The sequence below is a fragment of the Lineus longissimus genome, chromosome 10, assembly GCF_910592395.1.
Source record: "Lineus longissimus chromosome 10, tnLinLong1.2, whole genome shotgun sequence".
Taxonomy (NCBI): domain Eukaryota; kingdom Metazoa; phylum Nemertea; class Pilidiophora; order Heteronemertea; family Lineidae; genus Lineus; species Lineus longissimus.
The window spans coordinates 1185879-1199328 of NC_088317.1; the positions used below are offsets into that span (position 1 = coordinate 1185879).

Here is a 13450-nt window from a genome sequence, read left to right on the forward strand (position 1 = left end):
AGAAAACACTGCTTTAATGCCAATTACTCTTTGATTTATCAAGATCTTGAAAATCCTTACAGTTAGCGCCAATCAAAATTTTCCATTTTGTTTGCGTCCTTAGGTAATGCACTTACCCTTTTTAGCAGCTGGTTAAAAAAGAGATAGCAGAGTAAGAGATGGTAAATGCCAATAGGTCGTTCCTTTGTAGAATCTTGAGAAAAGATGCTACAAATTATGTATCTAACTGGAAATTATTTTTGTTAATAAACAGTACGAATCGTTGTCTTAATAAGTAATCATTTCTGGCAAGTTTTATTAATTGTTTAAGACAAAAACTCGTCGTTTATCAGTCCTTTTTGCAAAATGCTTTTGAATAGCTTTTCTTAGCCTCTTGCCAAAGTCGCGTTAGCAGAAGCATTTAAAAGCCATAGCTTTGAAGTACTCTTTGTAATTATTTCGATTTGCCATGCCATTTAGGACAGGGCAAATCAATCATGAACATATTGCAGGGGTTGCCAAATTAAGACAAGAGGATTTTTCACAGGTGGGTTTATGTTTAATCGTGGCCTCATAATCCTCACAATCATTACCCTTGAGCGTTAACAGCGTTACCCTTTTTAGAAAAAATTGATGGATTTCTGGTGCAAATCAACCTCCACCTAGCAGAAGCAGGCAGACAAAACGCTGCAGAGTTGCAATGCAATAGGCGCAGATAGCATTAGCATGTTCATGTTTCGCATTTTGCGTACTGAGACAGATCATGATCCATCATCAAACCATGAACCTTTACACTTAGTGTTTTTCGAGAGAAATATAGTTCAGGGTGACCGTACATCTTAAAAGTGTAAAGGTCCATGGTGAAAAGGACTTCTAGGGGGTGTTCAAACGTCAAGGGAATATCTTAAAAGAGGTCAGTGACACATAATATTACTCACTGCATTGAAGACACGAAAACAATAATAGTTTTCATGAAGTGAAGAAATCACTGATAGTAACATAATGAAGAAATCGCGAAGAGGGACTTCTTCAATTCCCTTTCCAGATATTCCCCTTGCTGTGTAGCCAGTGTCATAACCTTGCCTCCAGCATCCTTCTGATTCTTCCCTGACCTGCTAACACAATCTAGGTCAAGGTTAGGCCAAAGTGGCCATGATACTACTAATGTCAAAACGGTCAAGGAAGAAAGGAATGCTGGAAACACAGGCTAACAAACTAAATACATGTATGCGGATACGCAGTATGTGAACAGACAAAAATACAAGTTTACACAACTCAACCCGGTTCAGAATCGCATGCATATGAGGCAACAACGCATGGCGCAACGCAGTCCATGTATATGTACGGTATGTTGTTTTTCGGAAAGATACATTTCCTTCATCCCTCATCTCATCTGCAACAGAACTAAATCGTCTACAAGGTTAATAAAGAGTGAGAAAAACGTGATGTTGGGGAATGTTCATACACGGGGACAAATCAAGTTGGTCGGTGCAACCTCATTCTTTGGGTCCATTACCCCATCCCAAGAGTACAAAGTGATCCGCGAATGACAAAACTGTCTTGATATTGTAGCAAAGCTGGTACCGTCAGAACAAGGCTGGGCGCCGAGGGACGAGCATCTTGTGATATCTCAAGATTTCTGCTGTACATTTTTCAACAACATATCTAAACGAGTGTGGACGAACTTGGACAGTACAAAGCCGCTGGATCTGCAGCTACCAATTATGATACTTAGTATGTTTTTACAGACGCCTTAAGAATGAACTCAACCTTAACCGATTGTCACTCACACGTACCCCCGGCCTTCTTTGCTGCTCCCTTCTCTGGCGTCTCAGCTTTCTCTTCCTTCTTTGGTTTCTCAGCCTTCTTAGGTTTTTTGGCCTCCTTCTTTTCAGCCTTCTTCTTCTTACTCTTTTTAGCATCCTCCTTCTTGTCATCCTTCTTCTCTTTATCCCCTTTCTTCTTTGTATTCTCTTTCTCCTCTTCCTTTGGCTCGCCCTCTTCGCCACTTTTCTTGACTGTATACAAGACGATATGAACCAGTGATTTCCCTTTTTACTAGTTTGCAGATGGTAACCTATTGATGTGACAGCGACTGATATATCACTGTCAACTATAGCTTTTCATTCATTGCTTTTGTTATTCTTGTCTAAGTGGCTTAATTAAACTTGAGAGAGACAACGGATCTAACTTGTTTACAGTTTATCAGATTATACCGGATTGCAACCATTTCTCAAGCTTTGCCAACATTCTACACATCAGAATCTTACCCTTCTCATAATAATGAAGTAGCGCGGTCTTCATCCCTTTAACGGTGCCGCAGTGAGAACATTCTTTCTTTCGGAAGAGGCAGAATTTCTTCTTTTTCTCGGCGTAGTAGAGGAAGCCAGTGCATTCCTTATGATTCTCACACAGCTTGGCACATTTATTAGGTACGGCTTTCTTTCCTTTGATGACCTTTATTGCCTCGTTGTCTTTGCAGCCTCCATATTTATGGGTGTAACCCTTGAGTTTTTTAAAGCCTGCAAGATGACAGATGCCACTTATTCCCGAATTCTGACCAATCAGGATCGAGGATATGTTTTCGGCCCGCACCTTGTAAAACAAAATGGCCGACAGATTTAAATCTTTTTCGCAATCGTTTGTGACATTGGTTGAAAGAGAGGTCCTCGAACACGAAAATGACGTCCAGAGGTCAAGGATTCAAACCCCGGCTGAACCTTGGAGTTTTCCTCTGTTTCATACAGTATTTGATGCGATTGTCAATGATGCGGCAATGTTCATCATTGGTGCATTATTCTGTTCTGATTGCTTTGCCTGCCGTGCGTGACACAAACTGACAAACATACACTTCGGGAATCTCTCACGAACAAAAATGGCGGGTTTGGTGGAAATTCGAAACTTGTGATTCAGAATGCACGGAATAAGTTGGCTTTGTCATCTCCAGGACACAAAACCTCTAATATTCGAGGCGTCCGTTTCGTAGATATCTTTTATTTTCTGGTAGGTCAGCTCCGGTGTAACGCACTATCTGCTGTATCTCTTTAATTGAGAAAAGTGTCCAAGCGAAAGCGTCCTAGGTTCGCCATAAGACCAACTTGATTTAGAAACAGCTCTTAAAAAATGCGCGCAGATTTCTGAACCGGGTTGATTGAAAATCTCAATCACAATTTATTTCTGCATGCTTTAAAGGAAGCATCACACGAAATGACTTTATAATCATGGCGTCACGAATGCTTCACTAGGCAAGAGCCAATCACATTCAGTTTAAAGACTGCCGCCATCATGATGCAATCATTCCATTGGCTGTTAATAATTCAGAATTGCATCCTTTGCAAAAGTCCAATTATGCGGTTCACTCAACGGATAGATTACCCGAAAAACAGCCAATGGAATTGATGAAAATGATGGTGACGCCAACAATTTCCCACCAAATAAAAGCGCCTTCGCTGCATGAATCCGTCCGAAAAGTCCACCAGTTTGTTTCGTGAGATATTCCCTTCAAGCATGTGAACAGATAAACAAGATTTTCGATAACCTTTCCTCGAGTCAACCTCTACCTGGTAATGCCATCTTGATACAAACCGCGACAGCTCCTGACCAAATTCGGTTAGTGAGTAACAAAAGTTGACCCTGTATGGAAAAGGAGGCAATTGCGATCCGACAACAAGTGGACTCGTGCAATCTGCTATTGAGTAAGTTTGAGAGCCATCGGAGGTTGAGTCGAGTTAGTAAAAGTAAAAACAAGTTTACGGAGCTGTGAATGTGTTTTTTATGAAAGGCAACACTGATCCTGCATGTATCGAGTCCTTTACTACTTCTTGAGGAGCGTAACCGAGTTAAAAAACCCGTAACTGTATGTCATCGATATGACTATGTTATCAAATTGTCACATTTCAATCAATTTGTTTGACTAGAACGCATTCACGGGTCCACATAAAGAAGGGTTTGAATCAAAATGTTATCTTACCTTTCGCCGTCTCTCCGATAGTCAGTAGAGATAGTAGAACGACTACAGCGCATATGAGCGCCGGTCGGGGCCCCATCATTGAGTGGATCGACGAAACCTGAAATGTCATGTCAGAATTCGTAAGTTCAGCAACAACCATCCACTACAGAAGCCATGAATAGGCCAGTTGTTTGCTGTTTTCGGAAAACCTCGAATATATCACGGGTTTTTCAGACTTTTCACGGAAAATCCGGGGAAATCTCGGAAGAATGTTCAGTTTTCTTATAGATTTCCATGGTGATCAGTGTAATCAATATCTAGACTTCCACCTTACTCAGCCATCACTTGTAAGGTCGCCTTGCACCACTCACACTGAACTAGTCTTTCGTTTTCTTCTTTTCTGTCGTATTTTTAACCCTGTAGGCAAGCCCGTATTTTAAAAAGTTAAACCGGTAAACTTGTATCCACCGCCGTATTTGTTAATATTGATTTGACCAAGCATGTATGTGAGAAATACATCACGGATTTATGTTCTACAATTGATTTTTCGAAACGATTGGTTTTTTTTGCAATCAGCGTGCGTTTCGATAGGCACAGACAGGTGGATGTCCTCTTTGATGATACTTGTACCCTCGATGAATGTCCAATTAGACCGGTATATGCATAGTTGCAGATACCTTCAATTAATTGTTCTCGCCCAGTCTGAACTCCTGGCAAGCTGATCCGGCATTTCAGTATTATCAAGAATTATGAATTCTTGGTATTATATATTGCATTTTTTGGAGGCAAATGATTACAGCATTACATCGCTCAGCCCATAGCCTCGGTCCGCTCCTATGTGCTACCTAAAAAAACCCAGGAATTCCAGCCCAAACGCTTTTAAGCTTAAAGTCATGATGAAAAACAGGAATACCCCTCGGTGTAAAAATAGTTTGACGTCACGAGGCTGGCAGCCAACCAATCAGGCCAGTGTTTCGTCAACCAATCATTTTCGCAATAGGCACCTGGCACTTCGTCCCCTTTTGGGGACGAAATCGATTTACAAGTCAGTTCCTTCATCCCCCTGAAGATGGCGCTCGTGTTGTTTTAACGTTGAATCCTTGAGAGAACTGAGAAGTCACCTTTGGCCTATCCACGTGGGATGGCGCTGAAAGTGTGAAGTCAAGCCACAAGTAACTTTCGCAGTTCATGCCATTCTAAAGTGACCGTAGGCACCACCATTTTGGCTTGAAATTGAAATCCTAAAGCAATTAAAACTCCTTCAAAACGAAATTAATGTCCATTTAGAACACGGGAGGCTGTTCTCTGGAAAGCAAAGAACAGACTCACACCCTTGAAAATGGCATTCACTTCTCGTTTAAAAAAAAATTCGAATTTCATTAGGATTTCAAGTTCCAGCCAAAATGGCGGTGCCTATGGTCAACCCTTTACTCCATTTAAATACAATGGTCTCAATGTCACTGAGCAGTAGAGGGAACGTAATGTCCTAAAACTTAATTCCAAGACATCCTTCATCCAGTACATGTTAAGAACTAGTAGGTACTAGAAACAACTGATGAATTTGCCATCAAGTAGAGATGGCTTTATCACGTATCAAATTAAAAGTAAGACTAAAATAAGTTTGACGTGGCGTTTCATGAGTCAAAGATGGCTGCTGAAGGCAACAAGGGTTTGGCTTCTTTGTCTTTAAGAAGATTTTAAAATTAAAATCGTTATTTAGATAAAATTATATTAACTGAAATGAATTAGGTGCAAGTATAAAAAAGAAGTTATAATGATGAACAATGGGCTTACCTTTTCTCCTAGAAATCTCTGAACGCGGGACTTGAAGCAGCAAGTAGGCCTCGAGTTATAACATCACCGACCCACTATCCACGGGGGTCACAACTAGCTGACAATGGGTGACGGGTATAAACAGGAGCTCGTGAATTTCATCGGTCCAGTAACAGATGGCTGGGTCTGCGTCCAAAATCATCGATAGTATTGAAGAGGATCCTCGATAATTGGATGATAAATTGGTCCATCCAAGAGGCTCCTACACTCCCCAGAATAATTTGATTGATTTTCCCATATACTGGTTCAAAATCCAATAAGCAAAAAGCACTTATTTCGCGTTTATGTTGCCATTGCGGCATTAAAGTGTAAGGCGGCTTGCTGCTGGTACACTGTTGACCGAGAGAAATTAAATTTGAGTTTCCAAGCCATGTACATTCCTGCGTCGAGGGCCAGGTATTGATGTGACTGCACGTGATTCCCAGATAATAGATAATATTGACTGCACAATCCATCTTGAAGACAGATCAGTTCAGCTCTTGATGTTGGGGGAACAACCAATGTTGAAGACAGCTCTGTCGGCTATCTCTAGGCAATGGTCTAGTGGGGGAACAATCCATCTTTAAGTCAGATCAGTGCTGGCTTTAAGCAATGGTGTGGTGGGGGACAACCCATCTTGAAGTCAGATCAGTGCTGGCTTTAAAGGTCAAATGCTGAGCTATTTAACCTGTATTTGTGGTGAATTTTCATAATATGCTATCTTAAAAAACATAATAAACCGGAAGGAATTCAAAAAATAGTGATTTTTTTTGTGAAATAAGTGCTATTTGTTCAGTCCTCTGCGAGCTCGTTTTTGAAAAGACCGCCAGATGTGTAGTTACGCTATTCGCCGCTAGGTTCACATTGGTGACGTCACTAGTGCTGTCAAATCCACGATCGTTGACCACTGCGCAAGTAAAAATGGCGGCTGCAAGCATGGCGAGCGAAGATTGTGCGGGAGATTTGTTTGATGACGATTTGGTTGTTGATGAAGGCAATGGTGTGATTCAACCCTACATGTACGAGCCAGTAGTGGAGAGTGCGAGAGACGATTCAGATTCTTGTTCTGAATCGGGCGAAGGTGATGATGGGGAGATGGAGGATGAGCGACTTGATCGCATAGGAAATATCAATTGGTGAGTTCCAAGTGCAGTGGCAGTGCACTGTGCATGCCATGTTTATAGGCGCGGCATCAGCTGGACATTATAGGGGGCCTATGCTGATATGAGCCATGTCATCATGTGCATGTATTCATGTACATCTCCACATAGGGCTCCATCGTTCACGGATCGAGTGTTGTCAGTAAACAATTGGCGTTTTTCACCTCGAATATGTCGAAACCACAACGTATCTTGAGTTGAGAGAGTTCATTCCACATGGTTATTTTATAGTAAGTAGGATCTCGGATCGGAATACTAAGCCTCAGGGTTTGGTAGTAGGCCTACTCGAATGGAGTGAACTCTAGGCCTAATAATTTGGATTATTACTGTACTGAGACTCTTCCATTGCGGAGCATTACCACACCAAATTGTGAAATACTACACCCGCGCAAAGACAACAGTTTATTCTCACCGTAACAACTTAAGGCGAAAGCCTTCGACAATACTACATTAAAATTGATTGATTGAAACAATGCTAAATCTTACTGAGCTGAGCTCCAGGGGCCTGCTTCTCACTCAAATTTGGCCTACCCTTGGCCTAGGCCCTGATTCATTGATGGCAATGGCTATCGAAATATCATCACTGCTGTATAACAATAACATTTATATTATACTTGTATTTGTAGGTGTCATTGTGGTGTCTGCACTCCACAAGAGAAGGGGAGGGAATCCTTGTGCTGCTCAGACTATTCACCAGTCCAGGCCAAGAAGGATGAGCTGAAAGTAGAGTGCATCACGCAACACCCAGGTTTTTCCAGCACCTGTCTTGATAGATGGGTGCTGGAAATGTCGATGTATCACTACATCGAAGAGCAGGGACAAATAGGCGATGACCAGCCCATTCACAAGTAAGTAATGATGACCACCTCCATCGCTGTATAATTGAAGACAAGAAAAGGCAATATCAATTCAGAAATGAGATTTTTTTCTCCCTTTGAAGACTAGAAATATAGAAAATAGATATAATAAAATGTATCTACATGTATTTAGTAATAATATTACAAGTTTTCAATAAATTTTAAAAAAACTGTCAATTAAATGTACAAACATTGTTTTCTTCCCAACAATTTCAGGTTATATCGATACGTGGCCTATAGGAACCTTGTCCGTTGGGTTTGGAAGAGGTTGGGGAGAAGGAACCGTTTGCCGCTCCCTGTTTGTGCTCGGGACAAGATACGTGCTGCTTGGCCTGCTCCGGACAATGACGGGTACACAGGATTCAAGTATCCTACGTTCAATTGATTTGGTGTGACCGTTCAATTGATCTGTGATAGTGAACTCTGATGGTGCTATGAATGAACTCTACAGTTTGTTAAACCTCGTTTTTGTTTCTTCTACAACTTTCATCTTGTCCTGCTTGTCGTACTTTGAGCACACTGGACCTGGAATAGGATGAGTCACTTTGTACTTGTCCTTTGCATCTCTTGCCAATTTGTAAGATGGCAGGTCATCTCTCCGCTTCAGCAGGTCCTCCAGAATTAGCTGTACATAGTCTGAAAACATAAAGGGAAGTATTAATACAAGTAATCTTGTTTCTTCTTGTTTCTTGCAGTGCTAGCACTAAAGTAACGATGCTGGCCGTTATACCTACCATATGTTGATTCAATTTTGACCTCTTTTGCTACTGCAGCTCCTCCTCTCCCCTTGGGGTATGAAATCGACCACTGGGGCTGTTCATCTTGTCCCATACGCTGTTTCCGATTTGAATTTTCATTAAAGTGGAGTGTGGCGAGCAGTAACCTGTAAAGAGAATTTGTAATACTGGCATGACTGGTCAATGCTTTCAATCAATGTTTTACTCGCCTCACGCCTTATAGTCCAAGTAGAGTGCAAGAACAAAGTTCAGTTGCATCACGAATAAGGAAAAGTGGGCTTTGATAGCACTCACTCAAAGCATTGCATGAAATTTTTTTCGTGATTTAGTAATGACCCCTGAGAATACATTGTAGTCTATCATACCTTGCTTTCATTGGCTCATAGAAGAAATGGCGGGATTTGGGAGCGAAATAACCAACAATTTTGTGATACGACTCAAGAGATGAAGTCTGTACTCCTGGTGAAACCTTTCTGATGTCCTTGAGCAATATCTTTTGAGTGAGAATCAGCGTAAGTTCCTTGTGGGCCTTGCTACCTGAAAGAGTAATACTGGTTTAAGTAATAAGGAACAAAGAATTAACAGGGCCAAATGACTAGCTGTTTTTCTTTTGATTTAGGGCACCCCTTACTTGTCAGTCATGCTGGTGCTGGTATGAAATAATTCAACAAAAATTCTCAAGACAAATTGCATTCATAGCATGGGCTTTATGGCATTTGCAAGTTCCTTTTAAAACGTAACTTTAAACGAACCTTTCTTGATCCATTCTCTGTCTTCTAGAGGACCATGAAGACATTTTGGGTACAAATCCCCATGCCCATCGTGTACGTCGGCAACATGGTTTAGAATGGAGAGCCACTTTGCTTCAACCAAGTCACCATTCCCATTACTTGAGGCAGCACACCAGAAGATATGGTTGGACACTGATTGGGACCATTTTGCGAGTATCCTGCAAAGTTTGTACTTCTTGGCAATATTGTCCATTTTCTTTTTTACACCTGAAATACATGTACATGTATATATCATGTGTAATGAATTTAGAATGAAACATTATGTTCCAATTTATGAGAAACCCACTTGACTTTTGACCAGTGCCTACAATGTCTTTCATTGGCTAAATTGAAAAAGGCAAAGATACTTGACGGACGAGTTGTTTTTTTGCCTTGTTTATGTTAAAATGAGCAATAACACACCTTTCGCGATATGCCAGCAATCAAACCAGTGTTGTACTCCAGGCCATTTGTCTCTCAGATACTTTTTGATTTGTGAATGCCGATCTGTGACTATCTCTGCAATTGCCAATTTCTTCTCAGTAACAAGTAGTGCCATGCTACGTTTCAAACCCTCGAGTTCCATCCAGTAAGAATTTTTCACTTCATTTGACTGAAAAATAAGTACCCGGTAACCAATAAACCATGTTATTCATGTTTTTAAACCTATTGCTGGTAATAACTATTGGGATAAAGAGAAGGATCTGATCAATGTGGGGAAGCTATCTGCATGAGGATGAATGGCACTATAAAATTGTAAGTGAAGTGTAAAGTTAACACTGACAGTGAACAATCAATTTCATTAGGGAAGTCAGCAATCCATTTTGATGGAATATTGACTTCTGATTTGTTCCAGAACTTCGTTAAACTTGACACAAGGGCAAGGTTTGTCATGTTGACATTGCAATGCACTCTTACTAACGTACCTGTACAAGGCTTACATCCAGCACCTTACCGGCTGACTCATCCATCAAACTGTAGCTCCCATATTTGGCTGTGTGGCCTGGTGAGCAACACCTCGCATCTCCAGACAAGGACAGTTGTTTCCTCTTTCGCTCCTTAAACATACCGTCTTGCTTCCTTTGCCAGACTGCGAACACTGATGGTATGAGGTAGAGGCCTTGTATAGTGTAGAATGTCCTTCGGCTTATCACTGCCACACCAATGTTTTTCAGGATATTGAGTCCTCTTACTGGACTTGAACCAGAATATAGAATTCCTGAAACAATTTAATGAGAAATCATAATACTGGTTTGGCTTTCTTTCAGGATTTATGAATTTACCCTTTTTTTGGTATTTCCGGTGGTCCTATTTTTGATTTTTTATTCTCCATATCTCAATAGCATAGAAAACATCGAAAAAATCATTTGTTGCAATTTGTTCCATGTTTTTTCGTATATTGACCCGACTAATGTTTTAAGAATCATGCAGCATACGTATGTAGCCTACCTGCAGCCAAAAGCAAATTTCCAATGGGAAGCTGTCCTTTAAATGGTTGTGATGTCCATTCCTGTTGATGTTGATTTTCACAAATCGCCATCACCATCACAGCTGTGCCAAGTGTACGGAGTGCGACTCGACATGGTGCCCTGCAAACTTGACAAAACATGAACAGAAGCCTCAAGCTTGATTCAAAGACAATGAATTTTCTCTCATATTGAGGGGAGGGCTGTTCATACTCATTGTCGAAATCATAATGTTTGCCGGATCTGAAATAGTAAATAATTATGGTTAAAGATTTGACAATGATTGTTTTTTATCAGTTTATAAACTCACTGTAGAGCATCATTAGTGAGTCCTTCATGAAAAAAGTAAAGTTTTATTAGTGTTAACACTAATAACAGGTCCCAGAAACTGCCATACCGGTACTTTTATGACTATCATTCTATTCATTCACTCTAATACAATTCAATTGTTTTAAAGAATCAATTTCTCAAGAAAGCTACAACAAACACTTACACATTTTCATCATCAAGGAGCGAGTCATCAAATTCTTGACAATAATCATCTTCACATGGCTCCCAGTCTTCATCGTCACTGTCATCAGTCTTCATCGTTTCCTGACTTGGAAAGTGCACCTCTTCATCCTCCATGTCTTCATCACTTGGTTTCAAGCCTGAAAATATTGGGGTGGTCAAAGACATTGTCTGGCACCAAACTGTGACTTATCTGTCGTATTGCCAGGCACAAACCAAAATTGTGTTAGATAGTAAAACCCAAACTGTCTGACACCTTGTCGGGTTGCTACTAGTATCAACATAATTTTCAGGTTTGGGGTTACCTTGGAAAACTGGCACATCAATGTCAAACAGATCTGTCTGAATGGCAATTTCTCGGACTTCTGGTTCTGCCTGACAGCCAATATCCCCGGTGCAGGAGGTTGTCTGTGAACCTTTGTTCCGAGACCCAGTGACAATATTGACCTGGACAGCCTTGGCAAACCGCATGGAGACTGAGGAGCCAACTTGTGTCCCAATGGCAAAGGTTTCAGGGTGTTCCTGCAAAGATAAGAAATAGAATTGAGGCTATTGTTCCGGGGATGTTGTTTAAATTAACTTTCACTACATTAATAATGCAGCTAATTTTTATTACAAGATTGTGGGATTAATCCATCCTCTGATTTATTAGTCTACACTGCTCGGGACATGTAAATATGATCACCCAATATAACCAGTTTTTGTAGAGCCACACCCTGAAGTCAGTTAATAGTAAGCTTATGACACATGGGGCTGGGTTATGATTGAACATACTTGTGGCAAAACCTCCAAATCGTCTAAACTCTGTGGCAGTACTGCATCCTCTATCAGGTGATTGCCAACCTCCTCAAATCGGCCTTCATCAGCCATCAAAAAACCATCATCCTGCTCAGCTGCCTCCTCCGCCTCCTCTCCATACAACACGTTGTATCCCGCTACCGCCTCTGCTACAGCCTACGAAATGAGAAACAAATATTTTAAATAGAAGGCCTATCATAATTGACTAATAGGAGTAGGACTTTTGTATTTGACTTGCTCCTACAGCTGAAGGTAGCCTAGTAGGTGCAGTCGTGCAGTATCAATTTTAATTATGAAAATTATCAAGTTGTAGTCTTAAAAGGTCCTCAGGCCCCAGCAACACCACATCCTACACTTCACCATGCCTACCCCATGGTCATGCACTCGAGATGGAGGTATTCCTAGCCTAGGCCTATGGCCACGGGGTATAATTTCATACCTACTATACTGATTTCATAATAAATAATAATCACCTGCTGATGTGCCCTCTTCTGCACAGCTGACCGCGGCGCACTGGTCGTAGGCGTACCATCCATGGCATCGCCTTCACCATGACTGAAGAGTGTAGGGAAGGCACCTGGCTTCAACAGGCGTTTTTTAGGGTCAAATCCTATCGCACGGCATATGGCTGGGTCCAGCAGGTAATCTCCGGCAACGAAGTGCTTCGAACATACCCTCGCACCGAGAGACGGGACCCAAGAAGACGGACGATGCATGCGTCTTACCCATACTTTTCGGGCCTTCTTGTCGCGAGGAAAATTGTAATAACCGACCCCATCTACTTTCAACACCTTCGTTGAATCACTGCTGCAGTTTGGTGCGACGCAGTAAACCATTTTTGCTTTAGAACATGTAAAATAATTGGTTTTACATGGTAGGAACGGCGTGAACGCAACCAGAAAGTAGAATCAGCTGTCAGATGAATGAAAACAAAACTGGTCTCCTGTCTTGCGCAGGCATCTACAGCATGGCGTTTGTGTATGCAGGCAGTGGGATCAGTCTAACAATGACAGCACTAGTGACGTCACTCCTCATTTGGAATTCCCCAAAACCGCGAGAGTTTCCGAACGAAATACGAACTTTGCCGAAGCAAATTCACGCTGAGACAGGGCGGTTTATTTGAATTTCTTTATTCCATGCGATATTTATGCAAATAAATGTACTACATTTGACATCTAAAGGTAACAAAAGGTTATCCTGATGTACTTTGATTAAGATTAGGCCTAACTTTGGCATTTAACCTTTAAGCAATGGTGTGGTGGGGGACAACCCATCTTGAAGACAGTTATTGCTAGCACTGCGGGCGATGGTGGGGAACAATCCCAGGGAACAATTCATCTTGAAGACAGTCAGTTGCTAGCTCTCACCAATGGTGCATAAGGTAAAAACAACCACTCGTAGAGACAGACCGG

The 13450-nt window shown here is 41.3% G+C and overlaps 2 protein-coding genes across 4 annotated transcripts; one reads left to right on the forward strand and one right to left on the reverse strand.

Annotated features, from left to right (window-relative positions):
- The first annotated feature begins 6661 nt into the window (after positions 1-6661).
- On the forward strand, positions 6662-8142 carry LOC135495075 (P2X purinoceptor 7-like). Its single transcript, XM_064783494.1, has 3 exons — positions 6662-6876; positions 7527-7748; positions 7974-8142. Exons 1-3 carry the CDS (start codon positions 6662-6664, stop codon positions 8140-8142), a joined length of 606 nt encoding a protein of 201 aa, XP_064639564.1.
- LOC135495074 (uncharacterized) lies at positions 7805-13132 on the reverse strand. 3 transcript variants are annotated; one of them, XM_064783491.1, is made up of 11 exons: positions 12512-13130; positions 12015-12194; positions 11546-11762; positions 11224-11380; positions 10714-10973; positions 10191-10483; positions 9688-9877; positions 9247-9492; positions 8860-9031; positions 8492-8640; positions 7805-8393 (listed from the first exon to the last, which is right to left on the reverse strand). In XM_064783491.1, the coding sequence occupies exons 1-11, from the start codon at positions 12872-12874 to the stop codon at positions 8203-8205; spliced, it is 2418 nt and encodes an 805-aa protein (XP_064639561.1). In that variant the 5' UTR covers positions 12875-13130; the 3' UTR covers positions 7805-8202. The 3 variants fall into 3 exon arrangements, with proteins under 3 accessions (XP_064639561.1, XP_064639562.1, XP_064639563.1); XM_064783492.1 differs by lacking the exon at positions 9247-9492 and having other exon boundaries at positions 12512-13132; XM_064783493.1 differs by lacking the exons at positions 9688-9877; positions 10191-10483 and having other exon boundaries at positions 12512-13129.
- Between the last annotated feature and the right edge of the window lie 318 nt (positions 13133-13450).